General features: G+C 34.4%; 1 protein-coding gene and 1 pseudogene across 2 annotated transcripts; both read right to left on the bottom strand.

Moving 5' to 3' along the window:
- Window positions 1-1984: 1984 nt before the first annotated feature.
- Window positions 1985-11762, bottom strand: LOC114715909 (probable serine/threonine-protein kinase clkA; annotated as a pseudogene).
- A 3510-nt stretch (window positions 11763-15272) lies between these two features.
- On the bottom strand, window positions 15273-19504 carry LOC114715867 (geranylgeranyl transferase type-2 subunit beta 1). Of its 2 annotated transcripts, none has more exons than XM_028900771.1 (10): window positions 19356-19504; window positions 18717-18782; window positions 18421-18571; window positions 18191-18307; window positions 17810-17876; window positions 17566-17714; window positions 16516-16649; window positions 16328-16426; window positions 16134-16209; window positions 15273-15499 (listed from the first exon to the last, which is right to left on the bottom strand). In XM_028900771.1, the coding sequence occupies exons 2-10, from the start codon at window positions 18771-18773 to the stop codon at window positions 15405-15407; spliced, it is 945 nt and encodes a 314-aa protein (XP_028756604.1). In that variant the 5' UTR covers window positions 18774-18782; window positions 19356-19504; the 3' UTR covers window positions 15273-15404. The 2 variants fall into 2 exon arrangements, with proteins under 2 accessions (XP_028756604.1, XP_028756605.1); XM_028900772.1 differs by lacking the exon at window positions 19356-19504 and adding an exon at window positions 19109-19184.
- Between the last annotated feature and the right edge of the window lie 1069 nt (window positions 19505-20573).

Here is a 20573-nt window from a genome sequence, read left to right as displayed (position 1 = left end):
TTAAGTTTTTCTTTATATTTCTTGCTCAATTTTGGAGTAAGACAAAAAGGATGCATCAGTTTTGCATTCAAGTGGGAAATCATAATTGGAACCAGACGAATTAATTTTGATTAATTTTTTTAAAAAAAAGTAATGAAAAATGAGAAGGGTCAATACTATTAATTTTTTAAACAAAATATTATAATAAGAGCCATTCTTCAAAAAGGAAAAGTATAAAAAGTCCATGTAAACTCTGGATAGTTAATGGCAACTTGACTTTGAATTAGTTAGTAGTAGTATCGGACATAAAATATTTTTTCAAACAAATTAAGTAACAAAACAAATGAAAAAAGTGTAAAAGTTGAAAAATCATGTAATGATTCTCTCTCTCTCGTGTTTCCAAATGCACTAAAAATATATATTCAAAATGTACTTTTTAGTTATAAAAAAAGAAATCAATATAATATAGGAGAAATTGCAAATAAAGACCCCCAAATATGTAAAATTATGATTTGGGATTCTAAATTTTGAAAATAGCAAATAAGGACCTGCCCACTTTTGCAAATATGAAAGGTTGGTGAAATGTCTGAAATACCTCTCAGTCAAGTTGTGATTTAGTCTATTAAAATTGTTATTCACTAAAGTGAACTTGTCATTTCCCATAGTCAACTCGTTATTTGATATACCCTCAGCTAAGTTGTGATTAATCTACTGAAGTTGTCATTCGCTGAAATGAACTTTGTCATTTTTCATAGTCAACTTGTCATTTTGCTGAGGGGCATTTCAGACATTTCACCGACATTTCATATTTGCAAAAGTGAGACCAGGTCCTTATTTGCTATTTTTTAAATTTAGGATCCTAAATTCTAATTTTACATATTCAGGGGTTTTTATTTGCAATTTTTCTTATAATATATATATATATGCCTTTTACATCAGCTTTCGGCCTTAATCTATGGCTGTGATTTTGCAACAAAAGAGTAATTGTTCCATGACTTTTTTATTATTTTATTTTTTGACAAAATATTCTTGAAAGCATAAGTTCCCCGCCTAAATATGAAACTTTTTAAGAGATGAGATGATTTTTCGAAGGAATTTGTGCTTACGTCTAAGTTTGTGCTCTATTATTGTTTCACTCACTTATATCAATTGCAAATTTTCACTCAATATTATTTGACTGTCACATTTAATGTTCTTCTCTTAATATTAGTTCATGCATGCTCAAAGAGCCGAACTTTTTCTTTTTGGCCATCAATCATAAATTTTATTGAACTATATCATATGATAGGCAATTTTCTTGGAGATAGTCTATTTTATGCCCTTGGTTCTATTTTCATGCTTCTTTCATTAACTATTTTACAAGTTTAATCAAAATAAATATTATTATACCTTTTTAATTGCTCTAAATCACACATATTTTAATTTATCTTTTAGTGAAAATAATGAAATAATACATATTGGGATGAATTTTCCCCCCTTCATTTCAATTAGATGTTGCCCAGACATTGATGAAACTCTTCATCTAGATTTTCTAAATAGACTTAGGAGTATTTAGATGAAAATCAAATTATGATTGTAAAAATAATTTTACGGTATATAAAATAAATATATAAAAAGAGTTTTATCTCGATTTACGTAAAAATATTTTTTTAAAATATTCCTGGAGTGTTCCAAACACTCCATACTTGAATTTGAATCCTCCAAAGATTAAAAATTAGCAAAATACTCTCTCACTCACTTTCATTTATTTCAGAGGATTCAAAGACAAACGAGTCTTTTTTTTCCACAATTCATGAAAGACTACAAATAGGTCTTTTCAATTCGAGTCATTTTTTGTTTCGAGAAATACTGAGTTCTTGAAATTATTCCTTCCGACCAATTAATGTGGGGATCCCACGTGGTTCACATAGAAAAAGCACCTTTCCTTCGTTTTCTCGCATTTATTATCACCTATAAAACTTAAGGGATTGAATCAATCCTTTTCTTATCATCACACAAAGGTATCTCTGAGTTATCATAATATCAGCTTGCTTCAATTTCAAGTTAAACAAAGCAAGCATAATTTCATAACAACCAGTCGAAGAGCCATGATAAAAATATTTAGATAAACGACAAAATATTTACATGATATATAATGTTAAAGAACAATTAACTAAGTCTTAGAAAAAGTAGGATCTGGGAACAGAGCTCAAGCCAGCAACAACTTCAAATACTACCCATTGGGGAAATTGCTTTCCTTAGTCCACCCTGCCAGTAGAATCCGTTTGCCAGACTGTTACCCAATCCCCAGTATGCCTTAAGTAAACCAAAGGAAGCTTCCTTCACTCCATCAAAATACAATCAGGTTGCTCCCCACTAAAAAAGAAATCCGGTTCAGCCGCCAGTGACAGTCACCGGCTCTAGTTCAGTCTTGATGGGTGCAGCAAATGGTTGTCACACGTCCAATTGGGAAAAAAGGGATGAATGTTCCACATTCCACAACATATTACTCAATACCCTAAAAGAATAATCTCACATTGTGGAGAAGATGATTCAGGTTATCGCTTTTTGGCAGAACCAGCGAAACAAACAAAAACCCTAACAGGACATGAACCGTATAAAATTATGGCCTAAATCGTGGTAGTTTGGAGTTCATGTTAGTAAGGACAAGGAAAGACTACTCATAGAACTAAACATGCCTTTGATGTCATCATGTAGGAGTGTAGAACTGCTCCTTTCCATATCATCTCTAAAATAGATCATGAAAAAGCAGCCGGGGTATATAGGCAAGGTAGTGAGCCTTCCTTCAATGAGAAACCAAATCTAATTTACACAGGTAAATGACAGTGTTATATTCAAATAGGCAGAAGAACTTCAAATGCATCAAGATGATACGGGTTCGTATGGGTATGATAACCATGGATGCTTAAGGGCCTCTGTAGCAGAAGGCCGCTTCTTTGGCTCAACCTCAAGCAAATAAGCAACAAAGTCAACGAAGCCTTGGTCTCCCATTGGCAATCTGTGCCTCAAAGATGTCTTCTTGGGAATCAAGTATTCTAACCTGTTGGTTTCCTGTACAAGACAGTAACTTCACTGTATAATAATCTCAAGTACAATAAAATTGAAACATGTAATAAAATTTAAATAAATTTATAAAAATGAAACAATTGTCAGTTACAAAATGACATTGGAGGGACTAAAATATTGAAAGGATGAACTTCAAAATCAATGGTCACATTATTCCTCGATTTCCTTGTGAAACTAAGTGAGACAACTATACACAAAATACCCAGTTTTATGTTTTAGTAATTTTAGCCAGCTCACCTTTCACTGCCCCCTCTGAGGATTACAAATGAGAACAAAATACTCTCAATTTCAGATATCATGGGCTAAGGTGCTCAGAATAGTTCTTATTTGGCGATCATATTAATAAAATCTTACTAAAAAAAACATTTTGAAAAGAGATCAGGCATCCTTAAGAGGATCCACTAAGGTGATTCTCTATTATATGGCCTGCTATTCCTCAATGGAATTTCAGACAATTATCCGATAATCAGTAAGATGCCGAGCAATGGCATTGACTACTGAAGTACCTATTCTTCTATTCCCTCATGCGCCCGTAATCAAAACCCAAATTTGTGGATGTCTCACCAGTTCAATTTCTTCACCGCAGATATTGAACCACTCAACATAAATTATAAGTTAGACAGGTGGCAAATCTGCCACTCAAACCTTCGTGAACTCGTGTTGGTAGGAAGTTCAGACTCTTATTATTTAAAATAAAAGTCCGATTACATAGGCATGGTCCATGAATAATTGAGGCATCAAATGTAGGTGCACTACAGCAACCCTGTACTTGGATTAACAATAATTAATGATTATTTTGATGATCAATTAGTTCAATTGTACGTATGTTTCCTGTTGTTTCGACCCAGGCCTAGTGAACAATCGTCTGGTTAGGAAATTCTGGGTTTTCATTTCACTACACTCAGAAAATCATGTTATACATTATAAAAAAACAGTTAAGTAGTTTGTTTTTTCCTTTTTTTTTTTTTTTATATATATATCCTCAATGGAATTTCAGACAATTATCCGATAATCAGTAAGATGCCGAGCAATGGCATTGACTACTGAAGTACCTATTCTTCTATTCCCTCATGCGCCCGTAATCAAAAACCAAATTTGTGGATGTCTCACCAGTTCAATTTCTTCACCGCAGATATTGAACCACTCAACATAAATTATAAGTTAGACAGGTGGCAAATCTGCCACTCAAACCTTCGTGAACTCGTGTTGGTAGGGAAGTTCAGACTCTTATTATTTAAAATAAAAGTCCGATTACATAGGCATGGTCCATGAATAATTGAGGCATCAAATGTAGGTGCACTACAGCAACCCTGTACTTGGATTAACAATAATTAATGATTATTTGATGATCAATTAGTTCAATTGTACGTATGTTTCCTGTTGTTTCGACCCAGGCCTAGTGAACAATCGTCTGGTTAGGAAATTCTCTGGGTTTTCATTTCACTACACTCAGAAAATCATGTTATACATTATAAAAAAACAGTTAAGTAGTTTGTTTTTTCCTTCCTTTTTTTTTTTTATATATATATATGAGTTGTTACATAGTTGGCAGCAAGTGGGATATGATAAATGTGCATAACAGCATCCGTGCTTATGTTTAGTGTATTTAAGTTCCTCAAATTCACACAGATCAGTTGAATGTGTATCTTTTGTCATTTTCCACTCAGGCGGTGATGCCAACGGGCTTGTCAGAAAGGGTATTCTCACGGGTTTCCTCAGAGAATATATAAAAAGAAAAAAACCTAACAGATAAAAAGCATTAGATGCATCTAACTCTCCATAGCGTGACAGATGGCAATGACTTTAACCAAACAAAAAATTAGTACAAAACTAAACCAACAAATTTGGTCCCTTCTGTCTCCCTTCCTTTTTCCCTCTCAACCAATTCCCCCCCCCTCCGTCTCTTCCTCTAAAAAATTCTGGCAAACTTTGGCGAATGGCGTCAAGACTTTTAGATTTACAATCATTCTAAAAGATAAATGGCATAAAGCTACAGCATGCTTCCTCGATGGGTTAGAGTCTCAGTTACTGTTCATTAAACACGCTGGCTTGTTGGAAAACTTTAGGAAATGACTGCTGAAGAACTTAGAGAGAACTTAAGATATATATGATTTTTGGCCATAACGAACCTGGGCAATTTTATTCATAAAAGAATATCATTATGTGGATGAAAGGAATAGGGAGAAGTTAGAACTCGCAATGAGGACTAGCTTTAGAAAGAGAAACAAAGGAGACTAGAGAGAGAGAGAGAGAGAGACTGAAGAAGCATAACGAAATCAATCAATTTTCTATCAATACAAAGGCCATCGTCATGTGTCCTGCTTCAGATAGTTGGATGCATCTAATGGTTAATATTAAATGATTGCAGCCTGCATTAAAACTCTATGAATTCAGCGGATCCCTTTTGCAAAACCAACAATTGAAATAAGACCCTTGGTCCAGGCCAGATGCCAAACGTCTAGTATATGATGCATGATGCATTCATTTGGATCAACAAAACAAAAAAAAAAAAACAAAAAATAAAAAAACACACACACACACAAAGAAAAGAAAAGGAAAAAAATATAAGATAAGCTTACAGACTGCTGGCGGTCCATTTTGTTTACAATGTAAACTGAAAATGCAATTCTAACCTGATTCCTTTCGTAAAGCATATGATTTTTGGTGAAGTACTTATATGTATCCCTTCCTTTGGTGAGCATACTTTGATCAATTAGACCAATGATGCCAATCACCCGAGCAGTAAGTAATGTTGCAGGTGAATCATTTTGAAAGAGGACCTGAACAAACAAATGTCAGCATCAAGCCACTGCAAGAACATAGAAAGACTATCCTGATTTTATCATCACACAAAAGAGAAGACGACCTTAATAGGAACCCTAGCCCCTGTAAAAGATGATGATGATGATTTGACCCATGGATGTCCCACATTCTAAAAAAGAACTTTAACTACAGTCTCACCAACTTTCATTACTGTCATTCTTGTTAAACACAATCACATCTTTCAAGGACCAACGTTCATTTTCCGCAACCGTGAAGATCACTAACCAAAGAAAACTAACAAAGCCCAAGGCTAAAAACACTATTCATGGTCAAAGGCTATGGGGTTAGGTCATTGCAATGTGCAGAGCTAGCTAACCTAAGTTTAACTAACAGAGACTTAAGTTTCTACAAGGAATGATTATAAAGTAAAAATAATAATCTTGCTTAGAAAGGCTTAACTAGTGACCTTAACCTCAGGAAAACTGACTTGGGAACTGAGGGAGTGGATGGCATTTTAGACCTTTATTGAGGACTCAGGTGCTTCCCTTGGTTGAAAAATTTGACGGCTTCAGATAAATCGTTGGTATTAAAAATTTCAAACAGAAGGTTAAACCCTGCCATTTTGAAGTGCATTGGCTATTTGGCCATATATTATACTTACATTGCCAGTGCAAAGTTCTGCCAAAATGCAGCCAAGTGACCATATATCAATCTCTTGTCATATGGAAGTCCCAATATAACCTCAGGAGCACGATAGGACCTGGACTGGACGTATGAGCAAAGGTGATCAGTCTCATAACAACTACTCCCAAGATCAATGACCTTCACCTCACATCTACTATAGCTTTTCACCAAAATATTCTCTGGCTTCAGGTCACAATGTATTAGTCCAAGGCTGTGCAAAAACTGAAGCGCTTCCAAACACTGAATTGTAATTGACTACACAAATAAATTTAGAAGAGTTTCAGTGATGGCAGATAAGATGAAAATAAGACATCATGATTCATGAAGAAGATGGAACACCACAAACCTGCAATCTCGGCATTGTGAAGTATACTTCGCCCCCTGATTCTCTATTATATTTATGAAACTCATATAAGTTGGCTTTAAGTAGTTCACACACTATTAACAGATGTTCCTACAGAATAACAGGAAAAAGAAAAAGAGAGTAGTCAATCAGCTGACCAAAGAAAAAGTCAACCTATCAATTATAAAGGGAATCAGTAAATAATAAAATCATGCATATATATAAAAACTTTAACTGAACTGTGCAATTCATATTTTTAAAGTTTAATCTTCTCTCATAGCTACAATTATTGCCCTCATAATTACAATTTTTATCTTTCCCAGTTCCCACTAAATTTTCTGGTCCATAAAAAAAGCATTGCCACAGTTGCTGAACATCATGCAGTAGGATCCCCCATTGCAGGGAATCCAAACTTCTCATAGATGGCAAAAGATTTGTGCTAGAGAAAAAAATCAGACCTTTTAGCTTTGAAGAAAATAACACTACTAACAAGTCTATGAACAAAAGCGGTACCCCGAATCCAAATGATGGACATAGGAAAAAGAATAGATAAACACACACCAGAAACAGCAATTAACCGAAAGTAAAGACTTAATAATACCCCCGAAAAAAAAAATCACTAGCGTATTCAACAATCACTTACTCGATAATAGAAATAATCATACAACCGAAGAATGTGATACTTGTCTGCAGGATCATATTTATTGACATACTTGAGAAGCTTAATCTCGTCAAGGCTTTGGTCAAAGAAGTCCTTGTTGTTCTTTATTATTTTAACACAAACATCCATGCCTGTATGCAAGTCATGAGCTTGTATGGCTTTGCTGAACGCAGCAGATCCCAGATACTCAGTAACATGATAGCGGCCAGCTATTACAGAATTTAAAACAACATGGAAATTCTTGTCCTCCTCAAAGCCAGTTCTGAGAAACAAAACAAGGGTCCAGAAAAATTATAGAAGAAGAAAAGAAACAAGAAAATATCAAATTTCATCAAAACCTTCTCACACATGACCAAAAAACCCATTAGATATCAGTGCATACCTTTCCAATGGAGGGGAGAATCTCACTATTTCAACAATATCTTTAAAGAAAATATCATGACAAACCTTTCTATATATTGCATCAGTACATTGCTTCTTTTTTGTTTATGTTACAAAGGATAAAACGTAATTAACAATTAACAAATGAAGCAAATTTAGGAATTTAAAGCCACAAACAGTGTGGTTCCCCACACTTTTTATATTTTGTATTTTATATCTTGACTTTAAAAGAACTTTGAACCATGCTTACTAATCTACAGTTCAGATCAGCATAAATATGAAAACGTGCCTGTTTTTCCTATGCATAATCTTTAAATTGAAGGTTTCAAACTCCTCTTCCTGAGCCTTTATTTGCTTTAATTGCTCTTGAACAGCAGCAGCATCTTCATCCTCCAGCAATGTCCCTAAATCTTCTTCCCCTGCAATGTCAACTTGTTCATCTTCTTCTAACATAACCTGCGCTTTTTCAGTATATCCATAATTTGAGACTGCTGTTGGAGAAGAGTTAGTTGATCTTACTTCATTAGCATTATTCTCATTCCTTAAACTTTTAATGGGTGAAGAATCACCGCTTTTCTGGTCCCAAGAAGTAAGCATGTCATTAGATCTCACATATGCATTAAGATAGTCATCATGTTCATCAGCATTGCTGTTATCTGACCATAGGGGCTTACTGGAACCAGCCTGGATTATCTGGCCACCTTTTGGTGATTGAGGATATGAGAAGCTTCCATCAGAATGACCATTAATCTGCAAGAATGCACCTTTATCATCCCCGGTGACATACTTACTTACCTCACTCTTGCCATTTTTCTGCTTATTTTTGTTCAATTTATTCGGATAATCAATTTCGTGTGCCAAAAACCAGGCCTCATCCTCAATAGGTTGTCTCATGTAGCCAACATCGTCATCATCTTCATATTCATCAGAGTCCCAATATCATTAGAATAGTCAACAGATTCACCCAACATCACCAATCGTGGCAAAACCAGACACAAGATCCGATGTATCCTCTGTAATCCCTTGATTTATAGATAGCCAACAGTCCCCTGCAGCTCTCCTCATTCCTGAAGCAAGTGTGAAAGTAAAAGCTAGTCCTTAGAACATAGAGATCAACCAAATAATGTAGCATGTATAATTGATGTAATAATAAGGACTAAACATAACACAGTGCCAAAGTTTGCTTCTTAGCAAGAAATTAAATTAAGTTTTGCTCAGAAAGTTTACCAAGAACCAAGATCATTTCAGACGGAAGGCACAACATGTCAAAATGCTGCACTGTATTTCATATCATTTTTATTTGGAAATAGTTTGCCATTTTTTTATTTTATTATACTGTAGATTGGACAATAAGCAAGAACCAAGAACCAATGTTTGCTAATAGCTTTCTAGGAATCAAGTTCCCTTCATCCACTATATTGCCCTCGTTCACTTCATGAATTGAGTTGTACTAACAGAATTTAAATCTGTATAAAAGCTAGCATTTAAAAATTTTGTATATAAAAAGTACAAAGTATTGTAATTTTTTTATTAAGAGAATTTTAAATAATTCAACAAATTAAAATGAAGGATAAAAAAATAAACAGAAAGGACTAATAATAACACCTGTGTCTCAAGTCTAGGAGGAGGCCAAAATCTTGTCAAGCACACAAAATAACCTATCAACCGGCCAAGAAATGCAACTACTAATTTAGACACCGATTAAAGACAGCTGATTGAAGTACAAAGAAATGTGATAGTATGTAATACAGAATATGATGAAGAAATTATTATTCATTATGATTTAGGATATAAATACGAATTCATACCAGCTCTCAGGCTTGTGCTGTTGTGAATTCATACAGCTGATTAAATTAAGGTTACATTTATAGTAAAAAATGTGGTAAATTGGAGTTTATTTGTCATTAAGGACAATAAAGATGTTTGACTTAAGAACATTTTAAAGAGGACAATATTCTCAAACCACAATCCAATTAAACATCATAATACTAGAAATTTATCATCACTTCTTCTTCCACATACTGCATTTGACTGGTGCCATTGATAATATTTATCCATGAGCTAACCTGCAAGGTTAATTTCTTGTCCAACAGGAACATCCAATATGATCCTATGAGAGATCGTTGTCAACAAAGGCAACTTTTGAAGCAGGTTCATCCTGCTCAAATTTCTCCTCCCAATTAACAGCCAAGAGCCTGTCCTCTGACTTGAGATTAACAGGAGGAAGCCTTGGTAACTCCTCCTCTTGATTCTCAGGTGCAACAGGAAATTTAAGCTGCCAATGGTCTTCTGTTCTGAATTTCCCTGTAAATCAACTGCATAAATAGCTCTTGCTACTTCATCTACCTGCATTTTCATTGCCTCCGTGGCACCAATTATTTCTGTCCTTCTTCCCTCTATTCTTTTAGAGAAAGCCGCACCATCATATCTTGTAGACATATCTCCCTTGGGGAGGGGAAAAGCAGCCTTGACAGAACAATCATTCTGCAGGTCTGAAGATGAAATTTCATTCTCATCCTTTCTTGACCAGAAATTATCTGCAAAGTTCTCTTTAAAAGATGAGTTCTTCGATTTCAGTGGGCAATCATGTTCACTAGGTTCTTTGGGTTGCTCACCATGATATCTATGTTCCGCAGAGGATGTTGTTACTTCCAGGCCATGAGAACTGTATCTCAGTAGTCACAGCATTTCCCTCTGCAGATTTTGCATTATTGTTGGCCATATCATGAACTTCACTTGTTTGATGAAAAACCATGGCCTTTGAAGTATTACTGGCACTACCACCGCCATTTTGGTGAGGCTCACACACACGACCATTGCCAGAATTTAACTTCCTTGGTATAGATCAAGCATCTTATCCTCTGAATTCTTGGTAAAGCAAAGTATTTGTCACTTGCCCCAACCACTTCATTAGTTTTTTTCCATTCCCCAATAAAAGAAATACTTTTATTTTTGCTTTCTGTTGCATTTCCACCACTCCCACACTCTATTTCCTTCACAATCAGTTCCTCAGAAACTTCAACATTGTCATGAGAATCCAGTCCTTGATTGTCTCCCACAGATTTGCCCTTATCCTTTTCTGACTTATGCAAGGCCTTTTCTTTCCAGGTTAAGCTTCTCAAGGAAGCCATTTAAGTCATGACGATTATTGAGTTCACTGAGAAGAGCTGCCTCAGCTTTCGTGAACCGATTCCTCCTAGAAAGTCCAAAATTATTCCAACTGAGCTTGTGTCTGCCATTTTTAGGCCCTGCAAACCAAAGTCAAACCAGGATTACTAAAACCTCATTTCAAATGAAGATAAAGAAGAAATACAAACATTCTCACCATACCATATTGATACATTTGAACACATAAAAGGACGAAAAAAAGGGGGAAATGTCGGATATCACCGAGTCATTCTGGCTAAAGTTCAAAAGCTTACCTCTTCTTAGGTATTACCAAATGATGGCATTTTGTCCCCTTGTATCCTAATCAAACGGGGGAAAAAAATCAGAACTTCACATGCCAGATTCATTTATAAATAAAATTTTCAGCAATCAACGACATCAAATTATCTAATCGTTTCTTGATAATGACGGAACCAACGCTCCAACATAGTCCAAAAGGAGGTACCGGCCAAGCTAAGAGTTAAGAACTAAAAATCGCCTCTTTCCGGCATCGATCCAACGCCAATGCAAACATTGTAACTCGCAAATCGCCCGAATGCCAATTCAAGCGGCATAGCATTTTCCATTCCTTCACCTCTCAACTAGACCCCGAAGGTTTCGCAAAGTAGAATTCACATTTCCACGACAGCCTCGTTCTTCAAGAGAGCGGGGACAAAAAATTCCATGGAAAATGGAAGAAAATCAAGATCTAGCATTAGGTAGAAGAGGCGAAGAAGAGAGACATTTGGGTTCGAAAATGATCGTCCAGATATTTTTCTTTTTGAAAAAATAAAAGATTTTAAAAAGAAAACAGAGATAAAAAATGAAAAATCACAAAAACGGGGAGGAAGGAGAAAGAAAAAAGGGAAAACACACCTGGTGGGAATGAATGAAGTGGGATTGTCGCAGCGTGCTTGCTTGTTGTAAAGGCTTTAGGGTAGGGTCACGTTCGTCACGTATCGTCCAGTTCTTCTTCCCTGCTAGCTCTACTGAAGTTGGGGTGGCAGACCAAAGCCTGCGACATGCTTTGTGCTATATATATATATATATATATATATATATATATATATATATTCGCTGTGAACGAGCCCCATTTCCTCCAAGTTCATCTATTGAAGTTTGTTTTGTTTTGCCAACGGTCCAATTGGGAAATAAATAGAGGTAGGGGCTAAAGAGTAAATAACTATATATTCACTCACATGCATGCACTGCTGCAATAGGATCCGATGCATCAATTTTTTGGGTTTTTTTTTTGGGCCAGATTTCCGTGTGATTACACCCATAAGCCTACAAAATTACAACTCTGTCCATAGTATGAGTCTAGATTTATTAGGCGTGCATATGGATGAAAATAATTGAAAAAATGGGAAATACATGTTGTACCTCCTGCTGTCCTGCAGTCCAAAATATAAGACTCATTTTATAATATAAATTATAATACAAAATAGGTCTTATATTTAAAACCAGAAGAGTATATACTAATTAAGAAGTTGGTTCATTAATTATATAACAATCCTTAAGTTGAAATCATATGTCACCAAAGCATAGAAATTAATATTAGATGAAATAATAGATTTCTATCATGATTTTATTACATACAGCAATTTACAAAGCCCATGAGTATATATTAATAGGTCAATAAGAACTTATTAACAAGTCATGAAGTATTGGTTGACAAGTAAATTTATAAAATAATATAACCTCTAGTAAGATAAAATTAGGAAAAATTATTGTACTCTTTGGTTATAATTTATGTGGAGGTTATATTAAATTTATATATTATCTCATAAATTTAATTGCTAACTAACACTCTCTGACTTGTCAATAGCTTTTTATTAATTTGTTAATCTGTACCCATAAACTTGTTAACAGATGTTCGCAACAAAATTATTATATAAACTCATCATTTCATCTAATAGTAGTGTGTATGCTTTGGTCATATATGATTTCAGCTTAAAGATTGTTATATAATACTTTTTGTAACAATTTGATTTTATATAGAAATTATATTATCAACTGATACTTCCTGACTTATCAATAGCTTCTCATTGACTTATTAATCTACACCCATGAGCTTATCAATCAAAACAAGAACAATAACGTAATTTCTCATTTAAAATATATTACTCTCAAGTCGCACAGAACCTCCTATTTATTTTGAGATTTTAAGAGATCTTAGATCAATAAATTGTGTTACTTGAGACATGTATGTACTTTTTCCTAAAAAAATGTAGTAACATTGTGTCAAGCATAAATTATATTTTAGGGAGGTATTCATTAGATACTCCTCAGGATGCGTTATAAAATCTGAACTATCCAAAATATGATATAGACGGACCAAAATTTAAAATTTTTAGTTTGCAATTTTCAAGATAAATTTATTTTTCAAGAAGTATTAATTATAAAATTATATGTAATTTAAATTTTGCATCTAATTGAAAAACTATTTAAAGCAAAAAAAAAATTAAGTTGAATCTAAATCATACAAAATTAATTTGAACGGTAGAACTTAGAATAAGAACCCTATGTTTATTTATTTTATCGGGCATAAAAAAGTGTTTAGATAGAAACCAAACCATAGTTTTAAAAATACTTTTATGGTATACGAAATAAATATATAGAGGAGTTTGTCTCGTTTTGCAAAAAAATACTTTTAAAAAGCATTTTTATACAATCCCAAATACTCCCAAAATGCACTCCTATTAACATAGAATGGAAGCTCAAGCGTTTAAATTTTGAAAGATATGCAGGGGACAAAGTTATCATGGAGCATTTCATTCCAAGGATACTAAGTTTATCATATTAACTTAACTTGCGGATTTTTAAAATCAAATTGTTTATATCCAAGCAAATCATATATCAAGTACTACATTAATATTACCTTCAGCCCTTAATATAAAACCTTATTTGATTTTTATTTTAGTTTTAAATATAATACTCCAATCTATTTTGTCTCTCATATTTATGTACTTTTTTTAAAATAATTCTTCTTTCTCACCAATACACTTGATTAGTAAAGATATTTTAGTAAAAATAACACCTATTTGTTACAAATAACTAACTTAATTTTTTTCTTAATCTCTTTAAATTAGTCAACTAGCTCTTATAATTAAAACGGGAAGTAGTATTAGATTAATAATACAGCATTATCCTATAAAGGATATTAATCACCTTTTCGTTCTTCTTCATCGTACTACGGAAACCAGTCAAGGCCGTTGCCCGCCAAGAAGCCTACAAATAAATTGTTCAGCCATGCAGAACCCACTTTCCGCGCATGTTTTTGGATCATCCACGTTGTTTTTAAACAGAGTCCATGTCTAAAGTGAAGAAAATGCTTAAAATGGTAATGGCAACTTGAGAAGATATTAGGTAAAGAAGTAGCTGAAAAATGAAGCTGGGAAGAGAAAATCTACACATCAAGTATTTTTAATGCACAAAGTGATGAAATTTCAAAGGATTAACTAAAGCCCCATAATGAAGAAATTTACGCTATGTTTGGTACGGGGTTTTCGGAGGGGAGGGGAGCGGTCCCCTCCCCTTGTTTGGCTGGTATAATTTTTTACAAGGGGAGGGGAGCCCCTCCCCTTCCCTCGTTTGGTTAAGATGTTTTTTAAAGAGGGGAGGGGTTTTTCTCCCCTCCCCTTCCCTTCTAGCCTCCCCTCCAAAAGTGGGGTTTTTTGGAGGGGAGACGAGAGATGATATTTTAATTCCTTATATGCCCTTTTGATTTGTTAACTTCTAATCAGTCATAAACATTTCTACATAAGAGAGTTTTTTCGAGCATCTAATAAGAGGTTATTAAGATAATTATCTCCAAAATTAGTAAGCATTTGTAAACTTTTTTTCTCTTCTTCTAATTCTAAGAGGCCGTTGGTATTTTCTTTCACCTTCAAGGTCTTTTCTCTTATTGAAATCTATCACTTGTGAGTTTTTGTCTTGATATTCTATAAGTGTGTGACTGTATCTTGTAAATCAAAATTAATGGTTATATCTTAACAAAATAAAAAGTGAGAAAATTAATTTAAATTTTATGAGGCTAAAGTAGTCAATTTTTTATTAGAACAAAATAAGGTATTATTAAAATTGCTCCCTCCCTTCCCCTCCAATCAATCCAAACAGGAGATCATTGAAATCCCTCCCCTCCCCTTCCCTTTGTAGCTACCCTCCCCTTTCCTCCCCTCCCCTTCCTTTAATTAAAATCCCTCCCCTCCCCTTCCCTCCATCGAGCCAAACATAGCGTTAGTGTCTTGATCCCTTATACAGACGGTACTATCTCCAAAAGATTCCTGCAACCACCCGGTTTGCAAAAAGGAAACCGATCTAGCTCTTAGGTGTGACAGAGTTTTGTCTTTACCAGACAAAGTGTTGAAATTAAAGCCCTCATTTAGTAAAGAAAATTCGGTTTACAACGTCAACTGGTAAAGCATAAGCTGGATCTATTGGTTTCACTCCTGCATATTCAAGTAGTGAAAGTCCTGCAAGAACAAACATAAAACAAATTGAGAATCCTGAGCAATCTTTCTAAAAGAAAAGGAATTTAAGAAATAAAATTAAAAAAAAAAAAAAAAAAAAAAAGCTGATGAATAAGAAACTGAATTAACCCAAATAGGTTAATTCTTGCCTTTCCTGAGAATTTGAGTTTGATTCCTTTTGAGAGCATGCCAGAATTAAAATCTTATGTGTGCCATAAAGGTTGTCATGCATAGAGGTTAGGTTTCACAAAGATGTCTGTGTGTGTGTGTGTGTGTGAGAGAGAGAGAGAGAGGATTTAATACCACATGCTAATTGCAGTTCACTTCCTAATTAAGTCATGTTGAACTAATATCATAAATCTTGTCTGAACTTGAAGGGACTGGCAAGATTCACTTGCATCTATAAATGAGGGCGACATTTCCCTCTTAAATGAGTTAGCCGGTAATCAAAGTTAGTGGCCGCCACTCTCATTTGTTATAACGGAAAAATCTCAACATACTACATCGGACAAGTGGGACGAGTTTTCCTACCACTCATGGCAGAAAGCCCGAGGACAATATATCAGCAGGAAAAATAATGAATATTAGCCCAAACAACTCAAGGGAAAGGTAGATACGAAAGGTGGAGCTAAATTACCAGCCACCCCAAAATATGTATGGAAGATATCCACAGCATCATCGGGTCTGTCTGAAATTCCTCCATTTTCCGTGTCCTTTAAATTCAACAGAGAATACTTAAGAAAATCTAGCACAACCAAAATTAATACTTCCAGCGAAGAATCAGTAACACACTGATTTAATATCACAATAAAGAAATTAAGCTAAAATAACCTGGCAGTTTAAGATAAACTTTATCAGCTTCTCCTTGTTAATCCAATGAACCCGATCAATCATGATCAAGCTAGAAAGAACCCACCATGAGTAGCAAACCTGATATGATCCAAATGCAGGTCAGAGGAATAAAAAATTCCACAGGAGCAAGCACAGTAATAAATCCAGCCTTTCGTAGCTTTACTCACATCAGGTAGTTTCTCAGGACGGCCGTTTAAACCTCCAGATTTGACTTGTCGCTCACATAACCACCAACCAAGCAGGTCCTTGTCAACAAGATCCAGTGAACCCGTTATAGCAAGAGCTCCAACACAACAGAAAACTGACAGAAGGCAGAGATCATACTGAGCTTCAAATCTACAAGCCATTTAAAGGGCCTGTTCATTCAGCTTTTTTCATGAAAAAAATCGTTTTCTTAAAAGGAAAGAAAAAAGCTTTTTTGGGAAATAATAGAATTTTAGGATATTTGCTTAAACTCGTAAAAATAATCAGGGTTTGAAAAAAGAAAAAGAAAACATACTTCTGATTAATCAAGTGAAGGAAGGATTTCTTAATAACAATTTAATGTTGAACTACAATGCGACGCAGAACTATTGGTTTTTCAGGGAGGGGGTGTTCTGAAAAAGGATGTGAGATCCTTGTAATTTTATCAAAATTAAGGGAAATGAAGGTAAAAATGAAGTAAAACATTTATATTCTACTCTAATTCCATGAAATAATTAATTTTTGAACTAATTCTACAGTACACACATATTTGGAAAATGATTTGTTTGCCCCAAAATAGTCTCACACCAAACATAACTTAGAAACATGCCAGATTTTATTTCAAAATTCTGATTATGTGCGAGATTCTGAGTCATTTTTCACTTCTCATTGAATTGCAATCACATTCATTTTGTAAAGAAATTGTATCAATGCGTCTAGCTGTAATTATTTATCTGCTGTAATCATTGTATATGTGCAAGATTCTGAGTCTCTCCTTTTCCCCAGTTTTGCACTAGTTCCTCAATAAATTTGTAGACAAAACAAATAAATATTAGTATCCTCCACATACTCTTTTCCTCCCTTAGCATGTGTTTAAGACTTTGCCCCCACCAAACACTAATACATCTATTATTTGCATACCACAATAATCAATCATTAATCAGACCATGACAAAGCCTATGAGAAGCACCGAGGAAAGAATTGAGCAACAATCAGGATATTAAAATAAAAGCAGCTACTGATATCTAACATACTTTGCCCAGCATGAGATTCCCCACCCGGTGTGCAACCAAAGCCACCATCCATATTTTTGCAGCTTAAAATGTACCTCACGGCCTTCTCCACATTAATTTTATCCAAACGATGTAATATTGATAGACAAGATATGGCAATATATGAGAACCTGAGAAAGAATTTGATGAGCTTAAATCAGGAAGACAAAAGGCACAAAAAGGCTTAATCTTCCAAGGTATCATAAAATGTGGATAGGTAAATTACCGTGTATCAACTTCACCCCAAATATCCCCGGAAAAGGATCCATCTTCATTTTGCAGGTTAACAATATCTAACATAATTGTTAAGAAACATAGGATCTAACATACTTTCTGGCCAAGGAAATATTTCACTGATGGGGACTAGCTTTTTGTTCACAAATTAAAACTTTCAAATAAATTTTTATAATGACAAGGGGCTAGTTTAGCGGAGAACTGGAAATAAATATATTTCCAACTAAAGATGCGCATCCTCATAAGCAAAGAAAAGCATCAAAGTTGAACTATTGACCATTAAATACTTTAAGAAACAAAAGCTTCTGCACAAGAAAGGATTTGAGAATGCAAAGCAGTTCCCAAGTCAAACAATTTATATGCTAGAGGATACATTTTGTCACCTTATCCACATCAATAATGTCAAGCTTGTTAAAGAGAGCCAAAACCTGAACAGCACTTAACGTATACAGAATGTGTGGGTCATGTCCAATGTTACCACTAAATCCCCCTAAATAACACAAGCATGTCATCAAATAAAAAAATTCACAATGTACTAAGGGTCACTAAAACAATTTAACCCTGACCCAAGAAAGTAAGAAATCAAATTAAGTTTTAATTAACCTGATTCATGCTGACAACTCATGACCCATGAAACAACCTCATTGACATCCACAGTGTCTAGCTTGCCGAGCAGATCAAGGGTAGTCAGTCCCCAATATGCCCCATTCATTCTTAGATGCTCCATCACCACAGACTCAAAGTCATCTTTCCTCTGGGATCCCAGGAAGGAAAACCATAGAAGAAAAATAAATAACACAAAAGACATGGAAATCTTAAGCATAAAGCAGCTTTGAAAGCAGACAGTAACTCAAGATTACATCTTTTCTTCAGTTGTAATGCATAAATGGGAAGCATACCTTTTCAGCAGCTAAAATATACTGAACATGTTTCTCAGTCACCAGCTCCCCCATCATTCAAGTAAGCTGCACCCACCAATTAATAATGACCCAATCAGAGATAAGTGCTTCATTAAACCCACAAGTTCCTTCTTTTATAAGAACATGAGGGAAGGTATTACAAGAGACTGACGCCACTAGTATTACAGATATTTATGTTTTGCTGAAAGGCAAATGCCCTGCACTCAATGATCTATTTGTAGCCCTAATACATTTCCATAAAATCATCAAAGTTAAATGGCAATGTTGTCAAAACAGCCCATCTCAAACCAGTCCATCTGGGCCAGGCCATTAGTAAATAGGCTGCCTGTTATGCGTTTGTATCCAGCCTAGCAGGTTAAAGAGAGACCGACCTGTTTATGTCATGGTCTGTTTCCAAAGATCAAATAAGCCGCAACTATCACACTAAAATATAGCGATGAACTCTTAAAAACCTATTCAGCCAAGCAATAGCCAAAAGAATGAAATTTGCTCCTTATAATTTCAATGCTCAAATTCATACTTGCCCTGAAAAACTTAGATGAGGACTTCAGTAATACACCCCACCCCTAATGAACTTCCACGGTTAATACGCCAAAGATACGAATAAGAGAGACCGACCTGGTGATCCTCAGTGATGAAGTCGGCGGCGCGGGCAGTGGAGGCTAATGCTTCAGAGTGCGCTTGCTGCTTCTGAGACGTGGGCACACTCGAGATTGGGGGGCAGGAAGACGCAGGCGGCTTGATTGGAACAGCAACTAAGGCGTGATTTAGGGTGTGTTTGGTAGAGCGTTTTGACAGCGGTACCGCACGTTGAGGCCTAGATTAATGTTTGCATTCATGATACACCGAATGCGCTCATGTTATGAATACGATGCAAAAGCCATGTTATCTCAAAAGCTAAAATACTCAATAATTTGGTGTTTATAAAAATATTTAAAGGAGAAAAAAAATTAAATAATAAATTTTAGAAAAAATGATAAAAAAAAGTCTCCTATTAAAAATTCAGTTCGTGAGAAAAATCAATAAATTTTTATACATATAAAGTACTATTACTCTGTAAACTTTATATATACAGAGTAATAATATTTGTACTTTGATTTAAGTCTTTCTTATCAATTAAATTTTTAACAGGGACTTTTCTCAATTTTTTATAAAAGTACAATTTTACCCCTAATCTTATGTCTTAAGTGCACCCAAAAAAATATCATGGATAAAATTGCATTAAAAAAAGTTCATGTGCAAAATTATGCAAACAAAAAAAATGATCATGGGTAAAATTGCGCCATTAAAAATATCATAATATTAGGTACACATGAGAAATGAGAGTAGGACTAAAAGTGTACCTTTACCTTTGTGATTTTAATATTTTTCTTAAAATTATCACATTATTATTTAATAAAATCCATATCTCTTTTAGTTATTTTATATCCAAACTTACTTTTTCATTGATCATCCAAACAAGTTTCAGTTTCTCAAACTAATTTTTTTTGTAAAAATCAATCTAAACATAAATCACATTACACTATTTAACTTTTATCTAATTTGACTTTTAGCAAACATGAAAATGTTCACAGCCAACTTCCAACAACTAAATTATTAACCGTCTTCTAAAAACAGTTAAAATTAATTAACAGTATTGAATATGTCAAATTTTGGATTTTTTTAATGAGAGAGATATTAATAACAAAATAGAAAATGAAAAAGAATGTAATAAAAAAAATACTAATTAAGAACAAAATTAATAAAAATACATTTAATGTTAAGACAATTTTAAATTTTTTTTAACGTTGTGGGACAACCCTAAATAAAACCTTATAAAATGTATCAAACCAATTT

The sequence above is a fragment of the Neltuma alba genome, unplaced genomic scaffold, assembly GCF_004799145.2.
Source record: "Neltuma alba isolate B1F8T4 unplaced genomic scaffold, ASM479914v2 tig00011618_pilon, whole genome shotgun sequence".
In the NCBI taxonomy this organism is placed as follows: Eukaryota; Viridiplantae; Streptophyta; class Magnoliopsida; order Fabales; family Fabaceae; genus Neltuma; species Neltuma alba.
Note: the sequence above shows the minus strand (reverse complement) of the source record. Positions and strands in the feature narration are given on the sequence as shown.

Bases quoted from the DNA above. Each gene is read 5' to 3' on its own strand.
- LOC114715867 (XM_028900771.1), bottom strand. From the start codon at position 18,773: ATGATGGGGGAGCTGGTGACTGAGAAACATGTTCAGTATATTTTAGCT. The intron at 17,877-18,190 runs GTATCCTCTAGC...CAATTATGTTAG, and splicing joins TGTGGATAAGGTGACAAAAT to ATATTGTTAACCTGCAAAAT. The intron at 16,210-16,327 runs GTTATTTTAGCT...TTGAATTTAAAG, and splicing joins AGTTTATCTTAAACTGCCAG to GACACGGAAAATGGAGGAAT.